At 35.6% G+C, this 25,986-nt stretch overlaps 1 protein-coding gene across 3 annotated transcripts in view; it reads right to left on the reverse strand.

Annotated features, from left to right (window-relative positions):
• SMARCA2 (SWI/SNF related, matrix associated, actin dependent regulator of chromatin, subfamily a, member 2) overlaps nucleotides 1-25,986 on the reverse strand; it is a 215,224-nt gene that overhangs the window by 176,016 nt on the left and 13,222 nt on the right. For 2 of the 3 annotated variants that reach the window (XM_044659311.1, XM_044659304.1), the window contains exons 1-4: nucleotides 22,643-22,882; nucleotides 19,196-19,325; nucleotides 13,146-13,478; nucleotides 1,576-1,825 (exon numbers count right to left, since the gene is read on the reverse strand). In XM_044659311.1, coding sequence (XP_044515246.1) covers nucleotides 1,576-1,825; nucleotides 13,146-13,478; nucleotides 19,196-19,325; nucleotides 22,643-22,867 — 938 coding nt within the window. In that variant the 5' untranslated portion in view covers nucleotides 22,868-22,882. Of the gene's footprint in view, nucleotides 1-1,575; nucleotides 1,826-9,884; nucleotides 9,987-13,145; nucleotides 13,479-19,195; nucleotides 19,326-22,642; nucleotides 22,900-25,986 lie in introns of those variants that run through there. The other variant, XM_044659297.1, reaches the window with a different exon arrangement.

Below are 25,986 nucleotides of genomic sequence, written 5' to 3' on the forward strand. Positions count from 1 at the left end.
AGGAGAGATGATGGTGGAGTACTTTTGAGTGATGATCAAAGAAGGAAGAAAGTAGTGTTGTGGGGGGTAGCACACTTGGGCACAAATAGCTCTTAAAACTAGGTAAGAGGCAGCATATGATGGGAGGCTTTAACTCTGAGGACACCAGAGGGAGTTCTCTCTGCTAAAAAAATAATAATTTGGGAAATTTTTCACTTGGCTTACTGATCATTTCACTTTTCAGGAAGCAGATGAAATGAGGGAACTGATCTTCTGAACCTCACTAAGAAAAGGAATTATCAGTAGAAGGTAAAATAAAGAGCTCAGAGAAATGATGGATGTATCTTATGATCTGTTTTTCTATAAGGGAAACTGACACAAAAGGGATGAGAGGAATTCAAGAATGAAGTTCTGATGACATAAAACAAATAATTCCAATAAGAAAAACAGGAAGAACTGTATGAAAAGATGAATGTTGTTCTAGAGTAAACTCATCAACCAGCTAGAATTTTTAATAGACCTAAGCAGAAGATGAAAACTTACTCAGATAACTTGAGAACGAATACAAAAGTGGCATGCTTTCCATAAGAAAATGTCAGGAAGACTAAAGCTGAGAATGTTAAAGCTTTTTATAAATGCTAATGATAATACACCCAAAAAAGTCTTTTTAGCTGTAATGAAGGCAAGAAGATCAAGGATTGGATTAGACAACAGTTTGAAGGTAGATAGAACACTTGGGGATAAGTGAAGAAAAGAAAGAACTATTTATTTCTATTTTGCTTTTGGTTTGTCTGCCAAGAGATGAACACTTTTCAGATTGGTAAAGATGTATCTAAAATTACTAAGAGGGAACTAAAAAGCTCAGGAAGAAGAAATGGTGGCAGAGAAGTTCAAGATGCTCAAAAGGAATTCAAATCATCAGGTTTGGACAGATAGATACATACCCAAAGTACTGAAAATATTTAAAAAGATATAAAGGCAGAACTACTGCCAGAGATAACCAAAAAGTCATGGAAATTGAGAAAGCTAACACGGTACTGGAGATGGACAAAGATACTGATTTTCAAAACTAAGGAAGATGACAGATACTTCAAAATGCAGTCCTAATGACCTGGCTATGGGATGCTCATTGACTTAAAGAATATTGCAAAAATGATGAACAAACACTGTGTAAATTTAAGCTATCACACCAGTGTTCTGTCAAATATTTTCAGTAACATTATACCTCTTCCCTCACTTCCTTCTTTGGTCACCATAAAAGAAAAAAAGATAGTAACTAACAGCTACATTTCTGAAAACATGCTAAAATACAAGTTCGCCAAAAGTAAATAAAAGGGGGTAGTATGTTGTAGTACCAATTTGGAAGCCAAAGGAACTATATTCAAATAATTGATAGCATACGACCAGGCTTAACCTCTTAAACCTTTAACCTCTTTATCTGTGTCTTGCTTTAAAATGGGGGACTTGTAAGGTGCTATAATAATCAACTGTAATATTAGATTTGAGGCACTTGGTAAACCAAAAAGTATGATTTTTTAAAATGTGTGTTATTTATATTATCATTGTTCATTTGAATTCTTAATTTTAATGTATTACCTGTATTCTCTCTCCTGGAGTATTTCAACAGGATCCAGTCCCTGTGGTTTCTGAATGGGGCTGATCCGATTCTGCTTTTGCTGTAGTTGAACAACGGGTGAAGGCTGTCCAGGGGTTGGCTGTGGCACAGAAGGTCCAGGCAGGGCAGCAGCAGGCTGAGCAGCTGGAGGGGCTGGTGAAGGCCTTCCGCTTGGAGGTGGAACTGCAAGCTTTTGAGGGGTACTTGGAACATTCATATCTGGCGCTTGACCTACAAAATTTAAAAACTTCATAATAATAGCAATCTGAGACTGAACCTTAGTTCATACAAATATAATAATAACAACAATTGTCCTGCTTATTTATTAAATAAAAAGGACAACTATCTTCAACATTAAAACAAAATCTGATCTCTGTCCCTACAGGAAAATAGCAGTTCATTGATGAGCCCTCCAAAAAGTGAATCAGAAACTACTGACAATACAAACTTATTTGGATTTTTGGATTTTAATGAGTTGGTTAAAAAAAAATAAAGGTACATCCAATGCTCAAGTGAATAGAGAGTTGTAGAGCAGCAATTAGAACGAATGTGGAGGCTGCCTTCATATCTGCAATGAAATGTAGAACACTCCACACTCCTTCCTGATATAATTCTGTTAATAGAGTTTTGATTCTTTGAAATCAGAATTACAAATATGATTAGGTCATGTATTTTTAAAGGAAAACAAACTCATTCCTTTTTTATCGGTTCTCTAAAATACAAATCAACATTTAAAGGAAAATATATATTGGGCTTTTAAATACATATACATACATACACATCTATCTATCTATTTCTATATATATACATACATATATATATATATATATATATATATCTTAATATTGTCACAAAAGTATCCAAATATATTCAGTGTAACTTTTTCTTAATTTATAAAAGGGGACAGCTAGGTGGCTAAGTGGATTGAGAGCCAGGCCCAGAGATGGGAGGTCCTAGGCTCACATCTAGTCTCAGACATTTCCTAGCTGTGTGATCCTGGGCAAATTACTTAATCCCCATTGCCCAGTCCTTACCATTCTTCTGCCTTGGAACTAATACAGAGTATTGATTCTAAGAAAGAAGATAAGGGGTTTTAAAAATCTACTGAGATTCATCTTTTTTTAAAAAAAGCATTAAGATATGAAAGATTTTTCTCTCAGGAGGTCAACACAAAAGTGTATAAATAGGTAAAAATTCTGAGATCCTATATTTAATTAAACTCCTTGAGTTTTACATAAAAATGTTGTGTAAGAAGCATTGCTCATTGCACATTTTTATTTTTCGATACATTGATCAGTTAGTTATGCTAATTTTTCTCTTCTTTTGCTCTTTAAAATTTTGTCTTTAAAAGATAGCTCAGTGGATTGAGAGTCAGGCCAAGAGATGGGAGGTCCTAGGTTCAAATCAGGCCTCAGCCACTTCCCAGCTGTGTGACCCTGGGCAAGTCACTTGACCCCCATTGCCCACCCTTACCATTCTTCCACCTATGAGACAATATACTGAAGTACAAGGGTTTCAAAAAAAAAAAAGATACTATTTCTTTTATAGGATATTTCTCTGGGAGATAGAGGAGGGATATTGGGAGAAACTCATGCTATAATAAAAGATACCAATAAAATTTAGTATTTTTTATTTTTTTTAAACCCTTAACTTCTATGTATTGGCTCCTTGGTGGAAGAGTGGTAAGGGTGGGCAATGGGGGTCAAGTGACTTGCCCAGGGTCACACAGCTGGGAAGTGTCTGAGGCCTGATTTGAACCTAGGACCTCCCATCTCTTGGCCTGACTCTCAATCCACTGAGCTATTCAGCTGCCCCTAAAATTTATTTTTTAAAAAATGTGAAAAAGTAAGGTGGAAGTAAATTCTAATTATTAAGCAAGGGCCAAAGGAAGAATTTTTTTCTCCCACCTGCCTTTCATCTTAAGTGCATTTTATCTATTTATAAATTCTAAAAATTTTAAGTGAGCCTATCATGAATAAATAAAATAATTCAAAGATAGGTATTCACATTTTTGAACACTGATACATTTCTTTCTCCAAGTTCTTCATAGCTCTCTTGAGCAAGACCAGCCAGAAAATTTATTCAATGTTAAAAGGAATTGATCTTTTAGAGACCGAAGAAGAGAATAATGAAGGCTGATGTAGTGATTAAATATAATAATTTAAAACCTATTATTTTTTAAACTGTGCACTTATTCAATCTCCATTGAGAATCATTTTGGAAATGGACTTAAATTAGTGCCAATGTTATAAGTCATAAGGAAGAATTGTGGCAAAAGGGTTGTTACAAAACTAGAATAGAGTACCAAAGGAAAAGAAAACATTTTCTTAACTACACATCCTTCTGCCTAGGAAAGCCAAGAAAATATTAGGTGAAGACAGCATAATGCACAGGTATGCCTAAGTTACCTCTTTAAGTTATTTCTTAGCTCTTTTTTTTCATATTTTCTTCCAAAAAATCTGCAGCACTAAGAAATGTATTGGCAATATTAGAAACAGATTTTGAGGTAAGTATTTTTCCCCTCAAAGTAAGCTTTTATCACACACACACACACACACACACACACACACACACACACACACACACACACTTTTTTGTGATGCTTTATACTCATGGCTTCTGTCATCCATGTTTATAGCAAAGTAGTATAAAAAGATTAACTCTCAGGGCTGCTAAACACTGAAATGAGTTGCTGAAGAAAGTCTTTGTCTTCTTCCTTGGAGGACTTTAAAATAGGACAGGTTTTCCTCTATATGGCATGGTTTAGGTGTCCATAGGAAGGAAGATATATACCACATGACTTCCAAAGTCCTCTCTAAACCTGTGATTTAATGAATCCTTATAATATTCCCAAGGAGCAAGTAGAACTCATTTTATGTGTGTGTGTATATATATATATATACATATATATATATGTATAATACACGTACATATATACATACATACATATATATGTACATATTTGTGTGTGCGTATATGTACATATAATTTTTTTAAACCCTTACTTTCTTTCCAGTGACATCTTTGGGACAGAATGGCAAGACCAGGCAAATGGGGTTAAATGACTTGCCCAGGGTCACACAGCTAGGAAGCATCTAAGGACATATTTGAACCCAGTTCCTTTCAACTCCAGGTCTGGCACTCTATATACTATACTGCCTAGTTGCCCTGCACTCATATTAGAGAAGGGAAAACTGTGTGTTTGATATGCTTAATGTGTAGGCATCATAATCTTTTTAAAAAATCAGATTTCTAAAACCTGTCATGAAAATTGGGTGAAAATATAACTCTCAAAGTATTTTTTCTCCAAAATTGGGATATATATCACAAAGAAAATAGACATGAAACTGCTACAAATGAAGCCATATTACACATATTAGTTATTACATGTGATTGTGCTTACTTGTTTAGGGTTTCTTCCCCTTAATAGTGATGCCAGTAAAAAGTATGAATGAAACAGTATCTTACAATGCTCTTTTAGGTGTATTCACTTCTCTAATTTTAGAATTGTATTAATTTAAGGAAATATAACCTAGAATTAATCTATTATTGTATAGTTAAAAGTAGAAGGAAAATTGTTAACTTGCTAAAAAACAAACTTTTCAGCAAGTTTCTCTGATAAAAGTCTCATTTCCAAGATGTATAGGGGAGTGATCAAATTTATAAGAATAAGAGCCATTACCCAATTGAGAAATCATCAAGGGATATGAATATGGAATTTCCAAAGAAAGAAAGTTAAGCTAGTAATAATCATGTGATAAAATGCTCCAAATTACTAAAAAATTAGAGAAATGAAATATAAAGAAACTCTGAGGTTCCACCTCATATTCACCAGATTGACAAAGACAATAAAAAGGAAAATGACAAATTCTGCAGGGACTGAGGGAAAACAGAATGCACTAATGCTATTTTGGTGAAACTATGAATTGGAATAGCCATTCTAAAAAGCAATGTGACACTAGGCCCCAAAAGTGACCCCACAGAAATATGTCTAGGCCTAAACCCCAAAGCGATCAAAGAAAGATGAATGGGCCCTAAATACAACCAAAAATGTTATGGATGTTCTTTTTGAAGTGGCAAAGAACTAGAAATTAAAAGGGTGTGAACTATTTATGGTAAATGAATGTAATAGAACAATATTTTAGCATTAAAAATGACAAAGATTGTTTCAAAGAAATTTGGGAAGACTGTTATAAACTGATGCAGAGTTAAGTAGAAAGAACCAGTAGAAGAATCTATACAATAGCATTATAAAGAAAACAACTTTTAAACACTTCACAATTCTGATCAAAGCAATGACCGACCATGATTCCAGAGGACCAATGAGGAAGCAGGCTACTCACCTTCTGAGAGACATTAAGACACAGAAAGAGACATACATTTTTGTATATTGCCACTGCTGGAATTTTTTTGTTTGTTTTATTGTGCACATTTCTTACAAGGTTTTTCTTTTGTAATGGAGTGGTGGAGGAAGAAGGAAGAAAAAATGCTTGTTAAATTTTTAAAAAGCTGTTGTATTTTGGGGAATCTGTTTATTTTCCTTTGCTGACCCTAAAATCCATCTAGCATGGATGGCTAGTTTTTTAAGCCAGCTGGCTGCCATACAAAAATCCTTATCCTGCTGACTCACCCTTATGGCAAAGAGCTAGAGAAATTTGAAACATGGAATTCTGTACTCTGAAATTCCTGGAATAAAATGAGAAAATATTAATAGAATCTCAATGCTAGAAGGTATCTCAGGGGCCACCTAGCTGAACCTATGCCAGAAGACATAAGCCTTTTCTAATTTCTCCAACAAGTGGAAAAAGTCCAACAAAGGAGAACCTTCTCCTCCTCCTGAGGCATCTATTCTACTTTTGGACAGCTCTAATTTTTAGAAAGTTTCCCCCTACATTGAACCTAAATCTGCTTCTGTATAATTGATAATCTGCGGCTTGTAGTTCTGCCCTGGGACTGAAGAGAACAAGACTCATTGTTCTTCTCTTAGACAGTAACTATAAATTCTTGATGATAGTGCTTCAAAAGCAGTGCCTGTGGAATCAGAGGTCTTGAGTTCAAGACCTGCCTCAAACACTTTTTACTGTGGTGACCTTAAACAAGTCACAACTTGTCTGGGACTCAATATTCTTATCTACATAATGGGTAGAGGGAGGAATCTAAAGTTCCATATGGCTATATATCAAGGTTTCTCAATCTAGGATATGTGAACTTATTTTTTAAAAAGTTCTGATATTATATTTCAATAAAATTGGTTTCTTTGTGATCTTAGGTATTTTACTTTATGTATTTTAAAACTTTATTCTAAAAAGGGATCCATAGACTTCATCAGACTGCCAAAGGGGTATATGGCACACAAAAAATTAAGAACCTCTTCTCTAGGTCTATGCTCCTATGTTCCACTTCTTAAGTCTTTTATTCTCTATGCCAAACATTCACAGACCCTTTCATCATTTTTCTCATGGCATCATATCAAGGTCTTTCACAACCCTGAACGTTTTTTCACTGGACACTCTCCAGTTTAACAATGCCCTTCATAAAATGTCTACCCAGAACTGAGCCCGATATTCCCTGTATGATCGGCCCAGGCAAAACAAAGTGAAACTATCTTCTCTCCAGTCCCAGATGCTGTATGTCTTTTAATGCAATTTAATTTAATAATTTAATGCATTTAGCCTCTTTGGTTGTTATATCACACTGTTGACTTACATTGAGCTTGCAGTGTCCTAAAATCCCCAGATTGTTTTTAGACTTTTAGTTCTACCACAATATATTTGTGGAGTCAATTGGTTTTTGGGGGAACTCAAGGCAGCCAGGTGGCACTGTGGACAGAATGTTGGACCTGGAGTCAGGAAGACTCATCTTCTTGAGTTCAAATCCAGTCACTTTCTAGTAGTTTGACCTTGGACATTCACTTAACCCTGTTTGCCTTGGTTTTCTCAGCTGTAAAATGAACTGGAGAAGGAAATGGCAAACCATTCCAGTATCTTTGCCAAGAAAACCCAAAACGGGGTCCCAAAGTATCAGACGCAACTTCTATAACTGAACAACAAATAATAACAAGATGTGTACAACCTTTATCCCTTTTAAATTTCTTCTTAATTAATTCAGTTCACAGCTGTAACTCATCAAAAGTTTTGGAGGCCAAAACTATATTATCCAATGTGTTAACTATCTCTCCAAGACTCATGTCACCTTAAAATTTGATAGATATGCCGTGTATGCCTTTATGCAAATCATTACAAAAATGTTCAACAACCTAGGGTCAATCATTGCTCTCTGGGGCACTCCACTAAGGATCTCAAACCAAACTGACATTGAATCATTAATGATTATCCTTTAGATTCAGCCAGTGAAACATTTCTAAATGGATCTAACCAGGTGCACGTCTCTCCATCTTATCTTTGAATACACTAACACAAGGAACTTTGTCAAAGGCTTTGCTAAGATCTAGGTAATCTCCACATACAGTGCTCTTCTGTTCTACCAATCTTGGAGCTATCCACCCAACACCCCAAAAGAATTAAGATGAATAAAGCATTACCCGTACATGTCAGAGCCATATAATCTATGCTTCCCTTTCTAGAAAGTCACTAACCATTCCTTTAATAATACATCCTGGAATTTTGCAAAGAATTTATGTCAAGTTCAGTGGATTATAGGTTTAATATTTTATTCTTTTTCCTTTTTGCAAACTGGAATACTGGCCCTACTACAATCCTGTGGCACTTCTCCTATTTTTTCCCCCACTGAGATTTTTTTCTTTTCTTTTTTTTTGAACCCTTACCTTCCATCTTAGAATCAATATTGTATTTTGGTTCCAAGGGAGATGAGCAGTAATGGCTAGGCAATGGGGGATAAGTGACTTGCCCAGGGTCACACAGTTAAGAAGTATCTGAAGCCAGATTTGAACCTAGGATTTCCTGTCTCTGGGTCCAGTTCTCAATCCACTAAGCCATCTCACTGTCCCAACACAAGTGATCTTTCAAAGATCCAGAGCAATGCTGTAATCACCTCTGCTAGCTCTTTTTAAGAAGCAGCGTTGTATAATAGAATGCTGGGTTCATATTCCAGCTCTGACCCTTAGTAACTAATGTAGCACCAAGCAAGTTTGTAGCATCTCAAAGTCTCTGTTTCCTAGTCTATAAAAATGGGGATAATCCTTTTGTGTTTACTACAGAAGTTATGTTGTGGAGGCTCAACTGAGATAATGTTTGCCAAATGCTTTGAAAACTTTAAAACACTGTATCAATATCTGTTATTGTTATCACTTAGGAAGCAGATCATCCGGTGCTGGGGATCTGATCGAGGCCAGTTAAAGGCTCTCAATATCTTCCTAATTATCTTGGGTAGCAGTTCTCTATTTGCCATTTTTGTTCTGTCTTCTCCAGTCCAAGTATTTTGCTAGACTACAAATTGTCCATTTTAAATCCTCTGGAACAAGAAGTGATAAATTATGTCAGGTAGAAAAATATATTAACTTGATTCACAATTTATGGGCTATCTTCATAAGGAGATTGATGAGGGAAGAGAGGCCCATACATTTGGGCAAAATCTGTTACTACATGAACCAGTATTTCCCTGGTTAATATTAATGAGGCCGGTTTTAAAAGATGCAATACTGGGGGCAGTTAGGTGGCTCTGAGGATAGCAAGCCAAGCCTGAGGGTGGGAGGCCAAGGGTTCAAATGTGAATTCTGATACTTCAGTCACTTAAACTCCCATTTCCTAGTCCTTTCTGTTCTCTGCCTTGGAACCAATACTTGGTATCGATTCCAAGCTGAAAAGTAAGGGTTTTTAAAAGAAAAGAAAAGAAAAATACTATAGATGTAGAAATCTGCTTATCAAGATTTGATTTCACTGATAATTTGATGCAAACTTGATTTATTCACCATCAAAGGAATTTTGGTTTGTAACTAAGCATAAATGTGTTTACTATATTATCTCTATGTATGCTGTATTACCTATATTTCTTGTTCCATATTTTGTGACAACTTCCATTTACAATAACTAGGAAAATAGTGGACTACAGAGCTGGCTACAAGTAACTATTGCTAATGACGACACAACCTCCCCAACAGCTTTCAAGCTTGCTCCTGATTGCACTCTGTGCTGAAATACTTCATGTGCGACTGCCTAACAGCAGAGAAGAGATCTCTCATCTTCTCAAGTAATGCACAGACTGGTCAATGATATACATTTCTCCACACATTAAAGTGGTGAACAAATTCCTATTCCCTTTTACATACAATTTAACTTCAATTGTCTGAAGAATGAAATGCCTACTCCTTTACCTTCTGCCCATGTTTTAGGAGTCATTGTAGATGTGTGCCCTGGAATCCCTGACGTCTGTCCTGGCCCCGCTGGAGGTGTGCCAATTGGATGCATCCCTATGCCTGAATTCAAGAAATAAGGAAATAAACTTATTAAAATACATAGTCTTACATGCCTAGGATTTCTATGCATTGAGAAATCACACTCTGCCTTCTGGCACACAAGGATATTTATGCAAATAACAGTTTTATGCATTAAATATGGATTTAAGTGTATTCCACTGGGTAGAAAATAAATGTAATGAAGTGTATTTAAATTGAGCATACTAAAAAATAACAGATAACAAAAAAGAGTGTTGAAAAAAATGGTGAATAAAATTATTTGAATTCGTACCTTCCTCAAAAAACCCTTCTTTTTAACTCCTTGCTACTCTCTGTTGCTTCGGTCTCCAAATGGACGAATAAAGCAAAATGAAAAGAAAAACTCTGGGCTTTACTTGAGTGGAACTCAAGGCAGACAAGGCCACATTCCATTAAAGAGCTGCTGACACTCGTCAGGGCTTACAAGTCCTGAAAAGTTATTTAGTTTTAGGTTCTTATTCTTTGACTAAAATAATAATTCTCCATTACTGGATATTATGATGTCACACCAAGAGAATTATAACTTCAAGAGGCTTATCAAAAAACCTTCAGCAAAAGTATCCGATTTTCAGTTTTCTATTGATGCAGCATTACTCTTTATATGATCTCCAGACTTTAACTGAATTAATAGCCATTAAAATTTATTTAAAAAAACAAAAAAAATTCTAAATTATTTTGAAATTTCTATAGGAGCCTTTAGGCTGCCAAAAATCCAAAATATGATGTAAAATATGGTTAAGAAATTAAAATGGCTGCTTGTAGTAGGATCATGGAATCAAAGATTCTCAGTGCTAGGAACAAAAGAGACTGCTCAGGCCACCTAGTGCAATTCTCTAAGTTCAGAGATGAGGAAACTAAACTTCACATGGAGAAAATAGAAGCAGAAAAAAGAGGAAAGAGAAAGGGCAATAAGAGAGATGAGATGAAAATCAGGACAATATCAAAGGAGGAGAGAGTTCTAAAAAGGGGCATCCATAGTCTTGAATGGTGTGAAGATTTCAAGGAAAATAAGAACTGGGGGAAAATCTTTGGAAGGTCAAGAAGAAGGTCACTGATGACCTGAAAGAAACTGTTCCAATGTAACAACAGAAGTAAAAATCAGATTACAGGGAGTCCAGTGATGGCATGGAGCCAGTAAGGAGAGATTACTCATTTGATTTAAAAGTTTGTTGATAAATCAAGTTGGCAAAGATGATAAAAGATGCATACAATCAATATTAGAAAAACTGGTGGAAGAGAGGTATATTAACATACTATTGGTGAATTTATGACTAATTATTCATAACTGTTCTGATATTCTAGAAAATGATATGGAATTATTTTAGCAAATTTACCAAATTATTATTTGATTCATCCCACTGCGGGGCATAGATACTTCAAGGAAATAATAAACAGAATATGTACTAAAATATACCTAGCATCATTTTTTGTGGCTGTTCAAAACAAAAACAAAAACAAAGTAAGTGTCTATGTAGAGAAGGATGGCTGAACAAACTGGGCGTATAAATGTAATGGACTATTACTGCACTGTAAGAAAAGACAAATGTAAGGAATTCATAGAACCACTGGGAATTTTGTATTAAATGATGCAGTGTCATGAGCTTAACCAAGAAAACAAAATACACAATGATCAAAATAACATAAATACAAACCACAATGAAAGGCAGCAGCCAAACTGGTTAATTTTCATAACTAATCGTGGCACCAAATAACTACAAAATATATGCCCCTTTTCTTGTTGGTGAGGTTTTAGAGCTACTCCCTGCTCCTTCCCCCTCTTCAGGCCTTCAATTCAGTCATCCTGTTTTCCTTGCCTGTCTAACATTCCAATTCTTGGCTCAGAGTGTTTTTTGTTTTTTTTTTCAGGCTGTTTCCCATGCCTGGAATGCTCTCTCTCTTTATTTTTACCTCCTGGATTCCTTCAAGTCCCAACAAAAATCCTACCTTCTACATGACCTCTTTTGAGTCTAATGCCTTTCCGATTTCAATTAGTTTCTGTTTATACTGTATATAATGTATGAACCTATTTGTTTGTTATCTCCCTAATGTGAGCTCCTGAAAGGCAGGGACTGTCTTTTGCTTTTCTTTGTTTCTGTAGCACTTAATATAGTGCTTGACACATAGTAGGCATTCAATAAATACTCACTGACTAATACACACACACACACACACACACACACACACACACATATACACAATCTCTGCTGATAGAATACAGACTTCTAAAGGGAAGGCACTGTTTCAATTTGTTATCCTCAACACTTAGCAATAGTAACCAGAATATAGAAAGTACAAAATAAATGCATACACTGCCAGATGTTTGCTGGCCTGACTGGTTTGCTTAACTGCATTTGTTTCTTTTTCTTTTTTTTTCTTGTTACAAGGGAGGGAAGGTATAAACAAAATCTACAAACAAGGAAACTAAGGCTCAAAGAGTTTCCTTGATTTGCCCAGAGGACAAAGCAGGATCCAGATCCAAATTCTCCACCTACAGCTCCATGGCACTGCTCTGGGGCCACACTGTCTCTGTAAAATACCACATCATTCTCTATCTCCTTTCTTCCCCACCTCTGAGAGGAAATCAGTGCAGGTGGCATCATGCCAACCTTACAGAAGAGTAAAACGAGATGCCAACAGGTTACTGGGAGATTTGGCTGAGGTCACAAAGTTAGATAGTAGAAGAACTAGAACTCAAACCCAGGTCTCCTGACTCTAGATCCAGCACTGGGTTTATGACTAGATGAAGGAGAGAGTCAGATATTATGGGGTCAGAAGTGCTAAGTAACATACCACCCCACCATACCCCAAGCTTCTGATTGGTACCATGAAGACTATAGTTAAAATGCAAATTATCTTTGGAGAAAGGGAACTCCCTGTTCTATTGGACAGTTATAACAACATAAATGGATTTATTAGATCCTTCGATAAGGGCAAATTTGAACTGGTAGAGATACCTAAGCTGGAAGATTAAGAGGATAGAGGAGGAGGGAACTGAGAATAATAAGAGAGGCCAGTCTCCCTAAAATTTTCTAGGACTAGCTTTGTGACGTGTTTTAAGTGAAGCCTCCCCTGTACTCTTAACACTATTTTCTTCTCCGCAAGTGAACTATACATTGTGTATGTAGTTACATGTTAACCTACCAGATGGTCGATTGAAGCTGACAAGAGGTGGTTGTTGTTGCTGGATGCCAGGCAGCGTCCTCTTCCCCTGCACAGCGAGCTGCAGGGTTTCGGGTAGTGGCTGGCCTCTGGCCAACATTTTGTAAGCTAAAATTTGAGCTCGGAGCTGATGCAGCTGGACAGGGCTGAAAGGTGAAGGACCTCGGTTGGGTTGGCTCATAGCCTGAGGATCTCCTGGTATCATGGGTCCTGGCTGGCTTGGTGGCATCTGGGGTGGAGTTGGACCCCCTCCAGACATTGGACTGGAGACATGTTCTGGGGCTCCCAACGGAGATGGGTGTGGAGACATATAACCTGAAATAAAGCACAGAAGCTATTATAGACTTACTACTGAATGTATTTTAGGTTCCTTACTAGAAGGTTTATACAGTGGGCAGTTATACTAACACATTCTTATTGAGGAACATTTCTGAGGAAAACGATTGTATGCACATCCTAGTTTTGCTTTTGGCTACACAAATCTCTAAATTAGAAACAAAATAAAAATAATTTCCGAAATTTGGGAAATCTAACCCATGCAGAATAGAATGAGAAGTGTTCATACTGTCCAGAAGTAAAAGAACAGAATTGCTGACAGCAATCCAAAAGGTGGTAAATTTCAACACCCAATAGAATGTCTGAATAATGTTTCTGATTAGTTACAGTAAAAGTTGTCCTAAAACAAGACACTAACACATATAATAGAAATTTACTTGCCCTATTTGTAAACTGATCTACCTGTCAATCTTGTCTAATAGAAATATTATAATAAAGATTTTTTATTCATTTTTATGTGGCAAGAATTTATTAAATGACTTTAAATGTGCCTGGCAAAAGTACATATCTATTCTGAAAGTGTATGAGTGTTTTGTGAGAACAATTAACTGACTTTATCTAGGAGATATACTAATAATGCAAAGTCCTGGAGACTTTCAGTGAGACAAGATACATACCAGAATTAACACTTAGAAAGGGAACTAGAAATAATATGCTCCCCAAAGATTTCTGCTTGGCATTTAAATAAATTAAAACTTGAAAACATTCAAGGTAAATTCTACAATGGAGAAAAATGAGATACGAAGTCATTTTTTATTTCCAAAATCCATTCTTCATACATCTCGTCCTCTCTATCCACATTGCTTCCTCATCATCTCTCTCTATTGTGCAAAATCAAATACTGAGATCTTATTTTATATCTCTTTCTCCAATTTCACCTTTCTCTAATCTGTACAACATGAAGTTACTGAAATAATATTCTTAATTCACAGGGGTCTAACCATGTCATTCTCATTTAAAAAATTTCACCAGATCCCTGTTGCCAGTCAGCAATAAAATATAATCTCATAATAATAATACTAATATAATTATAATAATGATGTAGGACCTACTACATGTCAGACACTTTTTATTTTATTTTTTAAAAACCCTTACTTTCCATCTTGGAATCAATACTGTGTATTGGTTCCAAGGCAGAAGAGTGGTAAGGGTAGGCAATGGGGGTCAAGTGACTTGCCCAGGGTCATACAACTGGGAAGTGTCTGAGGCCAGATTTGAACCTAGGACCTCATGTCTCTGGTCCTACCTCTCAATCCACTGAGCTACCCAGCTGGCCCTGAGACACTTTTTAAAGCACTTTATAAACATCATCTCACTTGGTCATCACAACTCTGGGAGGCAAGGACTTTATTATCCCTGTTTTACAGTTGATGAAATAGACTTATCCAATTTGGAATTAGTCTTCCTGACTGCAGGCCCTGTGCCCTATCCATTGAATCACCTGTAATCTGACTGCAACCAGTCTTTCTAGCCTTAAAATACACCATTCCCCTTCAAATACTCTACTTTCTAACCAAACTACACCAATAATTTTCCCCCATACTCAACATGCCATACTTTTCCCAACTTGTGTACAGCTAATATCCCCTGACACAGAAAAAGTTTTGTTTCTTTATCTATGTGTTATAAATCCCAATTAGAGTGTAAGCTCCTTGAGAACAGGAACTGTCTTCCTCCACTCCCTATTTATATCCACAGTACTTAGCACAGGGTGTCACACAAAGCAAGCACTTACCATATAGTTTTTTCATTCATTCATTCACTCCCTGTTTCTCAGAATTGTATGGTTCCTTCAAAACCTAGCTCAAGTGCCCTCTCTTCTGACAGTCTACCCTAAACTTTCAAGTTTTTATTTATTTTTATCTCCTCTAGTTTTCCTAGAGAACTTTGGTTTGTCTCTTCCTGGACCCTTTTGCTTTCTTTACCATATTTTACTTAGAGTATACATGATATATTCTCCCCACTAGGATATGAGTTCCCTGAGGTCAAGGACTATTTTTCATTTTTTGTCCTTGCTTCTCTAATTCCAAAGGCAGTGCACTACATGAAACATGCCAAATGAATGTTTATTGAATTGAATTCTAAGGGAGTAGAAAAAAATCAATGAAAGTAAGATGATTATGGAGTGTTAGCATTATCATAGAAGGAACTTATATTAAGATCTCCCTCAAAATCATTTCCAAAACAACCAGTTACAAGTATCATTACTTTCCTATTTTTTCACACCAAAAAATTTAGAGGTGAATCAGTAATATACTAAAGGAAATATTTCCCTTATAGATTAACTTGGAGGACTCATCTTTGTGAATTTCATTTAAGTAACCCATATCTCTGCCCCTCAATAACCATCTTTCCTCTCAATGATAATTCAGAGATACTATGAAGAGACCTCACCTGATCTTACCTCTATGAATCCTACTCTTAAAGTGGAGAAATTGTACTAATGTCATTTCAATTTTCATATCTGACATGATAATGCTGAAAATAGGAAGGGCCATATGCTTCATATTCCTTTCATTTCCCAAAACAGACTAATGTTTTTTTTTTATCTCTTAATTTTGTCTTAGTATCCCTAAGAGCTTGCACAGAGAAAGTGCTTAATGATTTTCTGTTGAATGAATTTTATAAACTTTGATATGAATCCCAGAATACCTAATACTGATATTGATAACTTTAATGTTTTAGTTAAAGTATTATTAAAGTTATCAATAACCTTAATTAAAGAGCTAATGCAAACATTAAAATAAGCAAAAATCCTGCCTATAGGAAATATAAACACCACAATAATTCCTTTCAATATGCCTCAAAGCCAATGTTGTTTTCTCTGTTTCTATTAATGTATCCAATGGAAAACAACTATGAAGATTTGATATTAGGAACCAGAAGCATAATACACTCAAGTTTTGAAGAGCTAACTGGTCACTTGAGAAATGGATGAAACAAAAATACAAAGTCTCCCTGGATTTGGTAGGAAGAAAAAAATGGAGAGGAAAAAAAATTCAAAATATTTCCTTCTAAGTTAATGGCAGATTTTTTGTAAAATCATTGCTGCAGTATGACATTAAAAATGTGACAGTGTGTCTCAGCTACAGAGAGATAGTCTTTCTACATGACTAGCATTCAGGAAATTTAAAGAAAAGCAGGATTCTCAATGATGAAACTGATTAACTTATTTTGGTAATTATCTTTGGTTGAAAACACAGAGTGGATGAATTGCCTGTCTCTGGAAGTAGATATATATATTTATCAATAGGATGACAAAGTAGTTGCAGATTCTGCCTTTCAAAATCATCTTAGATTTACTCATTGAAAAGTAAGAAGAAAAAAGAAGCTGATTTCCTTCCTAGGCTTCAAGGCCCACCACTTCCCCAATCTTACTCTCACTAAAAAAAAAAAAATAAAGGAAAAAAAAAAGAAAATTTCTCTTTCTAATAATCTTGAGAAAGTGAGAACTGCAGTGTTTACATATACCATAAATATAATATATAACACATTATCTTCATAATGCCATACTATATGCTTGTCTCTAAAGACTTGTTCTTTTCAATGCACTAACAATATGGGTTGTGACCTTTCTTTGAGACCATAAGGAACAAAATTATTTAATTAACTGAAGGAAAATCCACAATCAAATTGGTTATATACTAAAAGGTAGCACTCTTTACTTGTGCTACATTTAGCTGTTTCTAGGGGCATATATAGTTTGGGTTTGCGCCCAAACCTATGATTTGGGGAACTTTTCTTTTTCCTTTTTCAAAAATCCTTATCTTCTGTCTGAGAATCAGTACTAACTATCAGTTCTAGGGCAAAAGGGTAGTAAGAGCTAGGCAATTGGGATTAAGCAACTTGGCCAGATTCTGTAAGGATGGATTTTTGTGCAGAGGAGATAGAACCAAATGAGGAAAAGGCATTCTTATAATTCACACAGCTAGAAAGTATCTGAAGCCACATTTGAAGCCAAGACCTCCCGATTTCTAGACCAGGCTCTCTTTCCACTGTGTCATCTACCTACCCATAAAACACAACCTCTTTTTAAAAAGCTATAGCTTTTTAGTCAATCAATATCAATTTATACATTATGGATCTATAGTTATCTAGGAAGCAGAGTTGGATACCATAAGAGGAGAAAGGTAATGATACAACTTGTAACACAGTTAACCTGTAGCCTTCTAAACATGAAAATAAAGTTCTATATTCATCCTATATTTTTTGTGACCACTGAAGTTAAAATGGAAATATTTTGAATAAGTAATTTTTCTATCTAACACTGAAAAATGTCAAAATGTTTGGGGGGGGGTTTGGTTGGTTGTTGTACTTTGAAAAAGCTATGTTCGAGATTTTGCCTCATTTGGGATATTTTAAAACCATCAAAAGTACTTCAGGTTCTGATCTGAGTAGTGCTGATAAAGACAGACTTAAAAACTACTGAAGAAAGCCTGCCCCGGACTTTATTATTCCCTGCACTACTCTAGAAAAACTATATCAAATTTTTGTTAAAAGATTTTCTCTTCTAATTTCATGAGGTTGTTCTATTGACAGTGACACTGATCTTTTAGCAATCTTCAAATCATAAACTATTTTTAATAGATACAAAATTGCTTTCCTATTTAAATTTCAAGGGGATAAGAATTATAAAAGTAAAAAATCTTGCTTGAGACACAGTTATGTGATATGAATACAAAAACTTTTAAACTGCAAGATAGTCAAAAATAACAGAGTACATGCAAAGCATGACAGCTTTATGCCAAATATGCCGTTAGCTGGCACAGTCAGTAGAGCCCTGGACCTAGAGTCAGGAAGACCTGAGTTCAAATCCATCCTCAAAATACTTGCTCAATTGTATAACTCTAGGCAAGTCACTTGACTTTTACTTGCCTCCATCTCTTCAATGGCAATGGGAATAGAGAGGACAAAATGAGATAATATCTCTTAAGTACTTAGCAGAGTATAAGGCATAAAGTAGTAGGTACCATGCAAATGCTGACTATTTTATTATTGTTGTTCACTTCACGAATACTTAGACCATAGTGAAACAGGATAAATAAAGGTCATGATTGGGCTAAAATAAGGCAGGGAATACAATCACTGGACAACTAGGTGATGCAGTGATAGAGTGCTGCATTTGGAGTCAGAAAAACTCATCTTCCCAAGTTCAAATCCAACCTCAGAAGCTTACTTAGCTGTATGATCCTGGGCAAGTCACTTAATCCTATTTGCCTCAGTTCCTCATCTGTAAAACAAGCTGGAGAAGGGAATAGCAAACCACTATTGTATCTCTGCCAAGAAAACCCCAAACAGGGTCACAAAAAAATCAGACATGACTGAACACAATCAATCACAATAACTAGAATTCTGCAAACCAGGAGTTATTTTCCCAGGTGACTAGTTAGGAGAACACTCACACACACATCAAAATAAGCATGGTTTTTCTCTCTCACAGCAGATTCAGAATTTGAACAATAGCTGCTACTGGCCCGTTTCCCCTCCACTTCTGGATTTTTGACATTCAGACAGTAATATTCATCCAGAAAATGTGCACACAAATATTTTTAAAAAGTTATATTAGAGGTAATAATGCTAGCTCTCAGTTTAATACATTTTCCCCTCAATGGTCATGATGACAATTAATTGTTAAATTTAAAGATTAAAAACAAAAACAAATTTAAAAACAAATTAAAAGTACAACTGGAATAAACCTTGGCTATGTTGATCCATCGGACTCTGAGGTGGGCCCATTCCAGGATGTGGTGGTCGCATGCTGGCACCCTTCATAGAGCTACAGTGTAGATCTTCAACAATTCCCTTGTCATGCATACCATCAATGGACTGAAACATTTTAAAAAACATAAATTAGATACTTCTTAATAATCCAGAATTTAAATGTATTTGAGGGCTTAGGAATCTTGCCCAATCAGGGCTATACAATCAATCATTCATTAATTCCAGTCTTAATTTTGTTTTTTAATCTTAGCTGACACCTGCTTCTAGTCAGAGGTCAAAACTCTAGGCAAAACAGTTAACTTTTTAAGCCAATGTCCTCAAATAAAACTGATGGCCTGTTCACGGTGTTGACAAATACAATGTAAGAAGTTTCCCCATACCCTTTTCAAATAAGTTTTGAAATCTGTTGTTTTGAAGTTAAAGTCTGGAGTAAATCTGAAGAAGGAATAACTGGAATGCCTTGACTATTTTTGGCTTTTTTTTTTTTTGGTCTAATGCAGAAGGGAAGGAATTCTGGAAAGTTTTAACTTGAAACCAGAAGATTCCATGGCAGTTGGGAAAAGGGAAACAGACAGAATAAGGATGGGGGCAGGGGAGTGAACACTTGGGGAGGAAGAAGTTGAAACGGACTATGTGGAAGGAAAACTTGAAATCATGTTGTTGATTTATGGACCAAGAGAGAAGAATGAGATGCTATACCGTAGTATTAGCAAGCCTAATGAGATTAAAAAAAAAAGGATGGAGAAAAAATGTGAGACATGGAGGACTGAAGCAGGTAGGTAACTAAATCCTAATTCACAGTAGGAACACAATAATACTCAATGAATCAAACAGAATAAAATTTGGCCAAGGATTAGGCAGTTTACATATGTATCTAAAAAGGAAACACCCAGTCTGCCCAGATGAAAATTCAAAAGTACTTAAGGGGAATACTTTCACTGAAGAATTCAAAAGAAATAAAATAATAAGTATGATTATCTCCAGATTAGGAGAAATTAAAGCTTCAATCTCAATCTGTCTTTGACAGAAGCTTCAATAGAAAAGAAGGGAAGAATATAAAACAGGGCATATATATATATGAATATAATATGTACAGATGGGGATGGCTGTTCATTTATAATAACATAAGGAATAAAAAGCAGACTCTGGAGAGTGGAGAGAAGTTTCTGAAAAAAAAAGGGGGGGGAAAGTTTCCTGAGTAAAGAATCTTAAATTCCTGAATCTCATCAGCAGGGATGAGATTCAGGGGCTCACTTCACCTTTCCACCAGGTGGTCACCAAAAAAGGGGGGGGGAAGCTATTATTATCTTGCTTGGAACACTGAAAAAGTATAAAGGTTAGCTTAGTAAGAGGAAAATTAATGAAATGTATAACTTGGAAAACTGAAACAGGTACCTCATAAAAAGAGTTTAGAATTGGGTATAAAGACCATATGAAAAGAAGAGAAAGTATCCTGGGTGAAAGAAATTAGTGAGAGGTAGAAGAAACAAAGTTTTGTTTAAAAAAAAAAAAAGCTACTACACTATGAAGTTTCAACTGTTGGAAAATCTTTATTTATATAATATGCCCAAATAATGGCATGGAATAACTAGGAGAGGATGCCAGACATTGCCCAATTATTCACAGGCAACCTCTGGAGCACTGAGTTCTCCATTTCAAGAGGTATTGAAATAGAGATTTTGATGAAATTTCTCAGAATGCTTGTAAAGTGAGTCCCTGCTTGAAGGCCCTTCCAAACTCTGAAACTCTGATATATGAGGAATATTTTTAATTACTTGCCTAAAGTTGGAAAAAATATTCTGCGATTATTAAGTTTGTGAGAGCAATTATAAGTACTAATGCATTTCTCCAAATGCTTATCTAAAGACAAGGAATGGAATATACATTTCTGCAGCCTAAGAATTTTCATTGAGTCAACTATTCTCAACCTTAATAAGAAGAAATGCTTAGAGTATTTTCTCTGGTCTCTTTTTATTCCTGTATGTACCTTACCAATATCCGTTAATGGAAATGGGGATGGTTAGCCTGGAGAAGCAAAAACTTAGATATGATAGTCGTTTTCTAATATTAGAAGAGGTTATCATGTGAAAGAGAAATAAGACTTATTCTGCTTGGCCCAAAATACAGAGCAAGCTGGATTATTAAGGAAAATCTTCCTAACAATTAAAGCTATGCAAAAATGCCTTAGGAAAGTAGTGGGTTCTTCTACATTGAAGGTCTTCAAGTGGAGGCTGGAAGACCTTTTGTCAGGAATGTAGAAGGGATAGTCTTGCTCAGGTAGAGATTGGACCAGATGGGTTCTGGGGTCCTTTCCAGTTCTTAGATGCTGTGATTCTGTGAAAATAATATATGGAGCTTTGCTTTTTGATTCCTAATCCCATTTTCAATTGGTCACAAATTCTATACATAGTAAGAGTTTGATCTTTTTCACATAGTGTTCTGGCGAAAAGGTAATATCCTCTCACAGTTTACTCCATGCTAAAAGGTACCCAGACCATCCAATTACAATGTCTTCTGACAGTGATCTGTGACTTCAAGACAGAAGTAACCGCTTTCTCTGAAGAAAGAGAAGGCTCTGCACATTAATGAAGAAATGTGAAGTCTCTATCAAAGATTTTCTTTGTTTATTGCTTGTTTTCAGAGAAAACTGTAATAAAGGATGCCATTTGCTCTCCCAAAAGCCAGTTGTCTCTCCGTTGATTCTACAGAGAACTCATGATGCTAAATTTGTACCAATACAATCATCCCCACAGCAACAATCCAAGGTCATAAGTTTAAGATTATAATGTTATTGCAGGATCAAGCAGAAGAACCTAAGCTATGTAAGAAACAGAGTTCTTATTCAAAACCAGAATAAAAATATCTCACAAATAGTCTGAACTGTATTTTTTTTTAGATTTCTCCTTGGGAAAGTAGAGAAGTAGTATTCTAATAAATTTCCTTCCAATTGTAAAAAAAAATTCACTCCATTGAAAAAAGGTAAATAAATCCATAGTAACTTTTCTTTAATACATGTGTATATGTGTTGTCTATAGAAATAATTTCACTATCATCTTTATCCAAATTGTCTATCAAATGATCTAAGTTCTATTCAGATAAGTCTTAGAATGATTAAAAAAAAAACGCTACACTAAACTTAAGTCATTTTTTTTCTATTTACAATTCTGAAGAGAATTGTAACAATAAAATTGTAAACTCAACCTAATAGTTTTTAAATGTCAAGTTCTGACATTTTTGATTCATATACTATTGCTGATAATAAAGGTGACTAAGAATTTAGGTGCTATTTTGATGGTAGATTGGACAGAAATGAATATAACTTGATACTCAGAAGTGTTGATGATAGAAAAACTTCTTTTTTTATCAGAAAACTAAGCATCTATGACTCATACATCAGATGAGTGAGAATATAAACTACTTACCTTGTGCATTTGGTGTATTCCTTCCTGTGGAAAATCAGTGGGCCCCATTGTTGGCATTGGGTGTGGAACACTGGGTGGTCCAGGACTTGGTCCCATCATGCTGTGCACTGAACCTGGAGATGGCCCTGGCCCAGGGCTGGGTCCAAGAATTGGTCCAGGGGAAGGTCCTGGCCCTGGTGAAGGCCCAGGGTGGGGCATTGCACCAGGATCTGTTGGCGTGGACATCTATTCTTTCTCCTCCAGTCAACTGAGAAATACTAATTTGGGTAAAGAGAGGGAATAAAGATATGGAATTAGGATACATGTAGTATGACTAGAAGCAGTGGCTAGTTTGGATAATACTGGAGTGTTTTCATCGTCCTTTTGACAAACATTTCACAGAACTAACCTATCTATGCCAGATGTTTCAACAAATGTGGTATATCCATCTGCCTTAGTATTTTATAAAGGCTACTGGTAAAAAAATCAAATTCTAAATGATTTCTAGAAAGTTATTAATCATCTAGGATACAGAAAATACTCCCCGGGGGCAAAAATCAAATTTGAAACATTAGCAGAAAACTAAAAAGGTGATAAAAAATAGGTATTTGTTAATCTGGTCCTCAGAAGCTTCTACTTCACTCATAAGCCTTTGGGCACAAGAGTCATTTATTAAAACAAAACAAAACAAAAATTGCACAGGCAATTCCCTTCTCCTTTTAGTCTATGAACATATTTACAAGAGTCATTAAAACTAAACGGGACCTGGCCATTACATCTTAAGACCATAAATAGACATCAAACCAAAATCCATTTTAACAAGTATATGGGTATTTTAAAGTGTTACTAAAAGTTCCAGGATGGAACTTTTCCAGAAGAGAAACAAGGGGAAAAAAGATTGGCCCAATGTTATAGCTAGGGTTCCAAATACAGAAATACTAGCTCAATCATAGTTATCTCTTTCAATTTTCCCTTTACAAAATCTGAAAAAGAATAAAAGGGTAGCTGAGAGGGAGTTCCTGTGATTGGCAAATGCCTGAAGGACTCATTCATAGTTTGTGGGGGGGTTTGCTTGTTTTCAATTAAAGTAGTGGTTCCCAAACTTTTTTGGCCTACCGTCTCCTTTCCAGAAAAAATATTACTTAGCCCCCTGGAATTAATTTTTTTTTTAATTTTAATAGCAATAGGAAAGATAAATGCACCTGTGGCCATCACCGCTCCCCCGGATTGCTACAGCACCCACCAGGGGGTGGTGGCGCCCACTTTGGGAATCACTGAATTAAAGTAAAGGATCATCTTCACAACCATTCACTAGTCTTGGGTCCTACAAATGACAGGCCATCGTCATCAATGTGGAGCACAAGTTCCCATGTTCCTCTGACATAATGCAGTAGAAGCAGTATCCTCAGGCCCATGTTAAGGCTGCCTTAGCTCAGTGAATGCTTTTTGTCAGTTTAGTAAATAAACTGCCTTGGATGTGGTCCAAATTGGTCTTGCCTTATACTGAGTTGACTCTATATATAGACATTATAATAACATCTTGGAGACACACACTAGGACCTATTCTCCACAGATTTATCACAAAATATTTTTAAAGAAGCAAATGGAGCATACTAGATTATGTAATCCACTCGGTATCCACACCTATTTAGTGACAAATTTAGGATTAGATTCCTAAATTGCTGCCTTTTAGACCAGTGTTTCTTCCACGACATCACCATGGAGTGAAGGAGGAAATGAGATGTACAAACTCCCTGTTCTGGGATGCTACTTTGCTTCCCTCTAAATCGGAGGGGACATTTTGAGAGTGACATATTTGATTGAAGCTACTTGACTTTTGAAAATGAAAACCAAAGTGGAAAGTATCTGAAATATTAGTATAATGCATTCTTAGCAAAAGGTGTTTGTTTTTAAATATAAAAATGAATGTAGGGCACTTGATAAATAAACTGGATGAAAAAATGGTAACCAAAGCCAAAAAGATTGGAAGGAAGGGGTAATAAAAGACTGCTTTGGAATGAATAAAAGTTGGAAATCACCAGCAAGTTTTCTTGCTAGAAAATAGGACTGATAAAACCACCAAAGTGGTTTCTAAAACAACAGGAGAGCCTAGAGAGTGAATTATAACTCTGAAATCACTAGAGAGCCAACACTTACTATTTATTCTATGTGATTAGCAAAACAAACGGAAGTAACTTCTTTTGTAACCCTCCCTCCACCCCCCTCTCTCTCATACACACGCACACACACAAATACACTTTTCTAGTCAGCATTTTTAATTTAGGAGGCTGACGTCAATGGAGTGGTATTATAAGTTATACTGTTCTTTCACAGACATCAGAAAATGAATATACTTTTAAGTGAATGAAAGGAAACTTTATTTCCTCTGATAGTTTACCTAGAAATCTGTTTCAGTAGATATTACTAGTATAATCCAATGACTATGAAAAATAAAGCTATAAACACTTGTTTCATAATCCTAATAGTTTTATTTTTTAAAAAAACACTTTACTATGTTCCCCGATAATACTTCCTGCTCATTTTAACACTCCCATTTTAGAGTCTTCATGGATTTTGTAAATATTAATATAGAGAGTATAGTTTAAAAAAACTCATGATGATTTTTATTGGACCAACAACTAAAAATTTAACAGTAACACTTAGAAGGCAAATCAAGAATTATAAACATATAAATAGCCCCTAAAAATTGAAGCATATCACATAAGATAATTTTTTAAGGCAGAAGACATTAGATTGCTACTAAAATAAAATTATTTTATAGTCTTTATATAATTTGTTCTCAAAGCATTTGGAGCAGTTTTAAAACTTCAATTAACCCTCAGACCATCTCCAAGAAGACCATTATCTCAAGTGACAGAGCAGGACCCTATCCTATCATTGGCACAGTAGAAAAAGCATTGGATTTCAAGGCAAAAGACTTGAGCTGGAATCCCAGTTCTGTCACTTATTAGCTGAAAGAGTCTGGGCAAGTTGCTCACCCCTTCTCCCAATCTCAGTTCCCTTCTCTATAAATGTAAAATTGGTAAAATGTAGATTTGTATAAAATGACTTTCTGTTTTAACGTGACCCTCACCAGAGCTATTCTTTAATTACTTTTCAACCACCTTTAAAGAGAAAAATGAGTGAAATAAATTATTAACCACACTCTAGACAGATAAACTCAAGCATAGGTTAAAAGGGCGTCAAAGACTGGAACCTAGCATGAGTTCATTCTTCTAAGCAATGACTCAATTCCCTTACACAGCTTTTCAGTTATCTTTGAGACAATGTAGTTGCAGAACTAGATGATTCAGAAGATGTTAATCAATATAGAATGTTTTTTTTCATTCTCTTGTCTAAAAAAA

The sequence above is a fragment of the Gracilinanus agilis genome, chromosome 1 (genome assembly GCF_016433145.1).
Source record: "Gracilinanus agilis isolate LMUSP501 chromosome 1, AgileGrace, whole genome shotgun sequence".
NCBI classification, from domain to species: Eukaryota; Metazoa; Chordata; class Mammalia; order Didelphimorphia; family Didelphidae; genus Gracilinanus; species Gracilinanus agilis.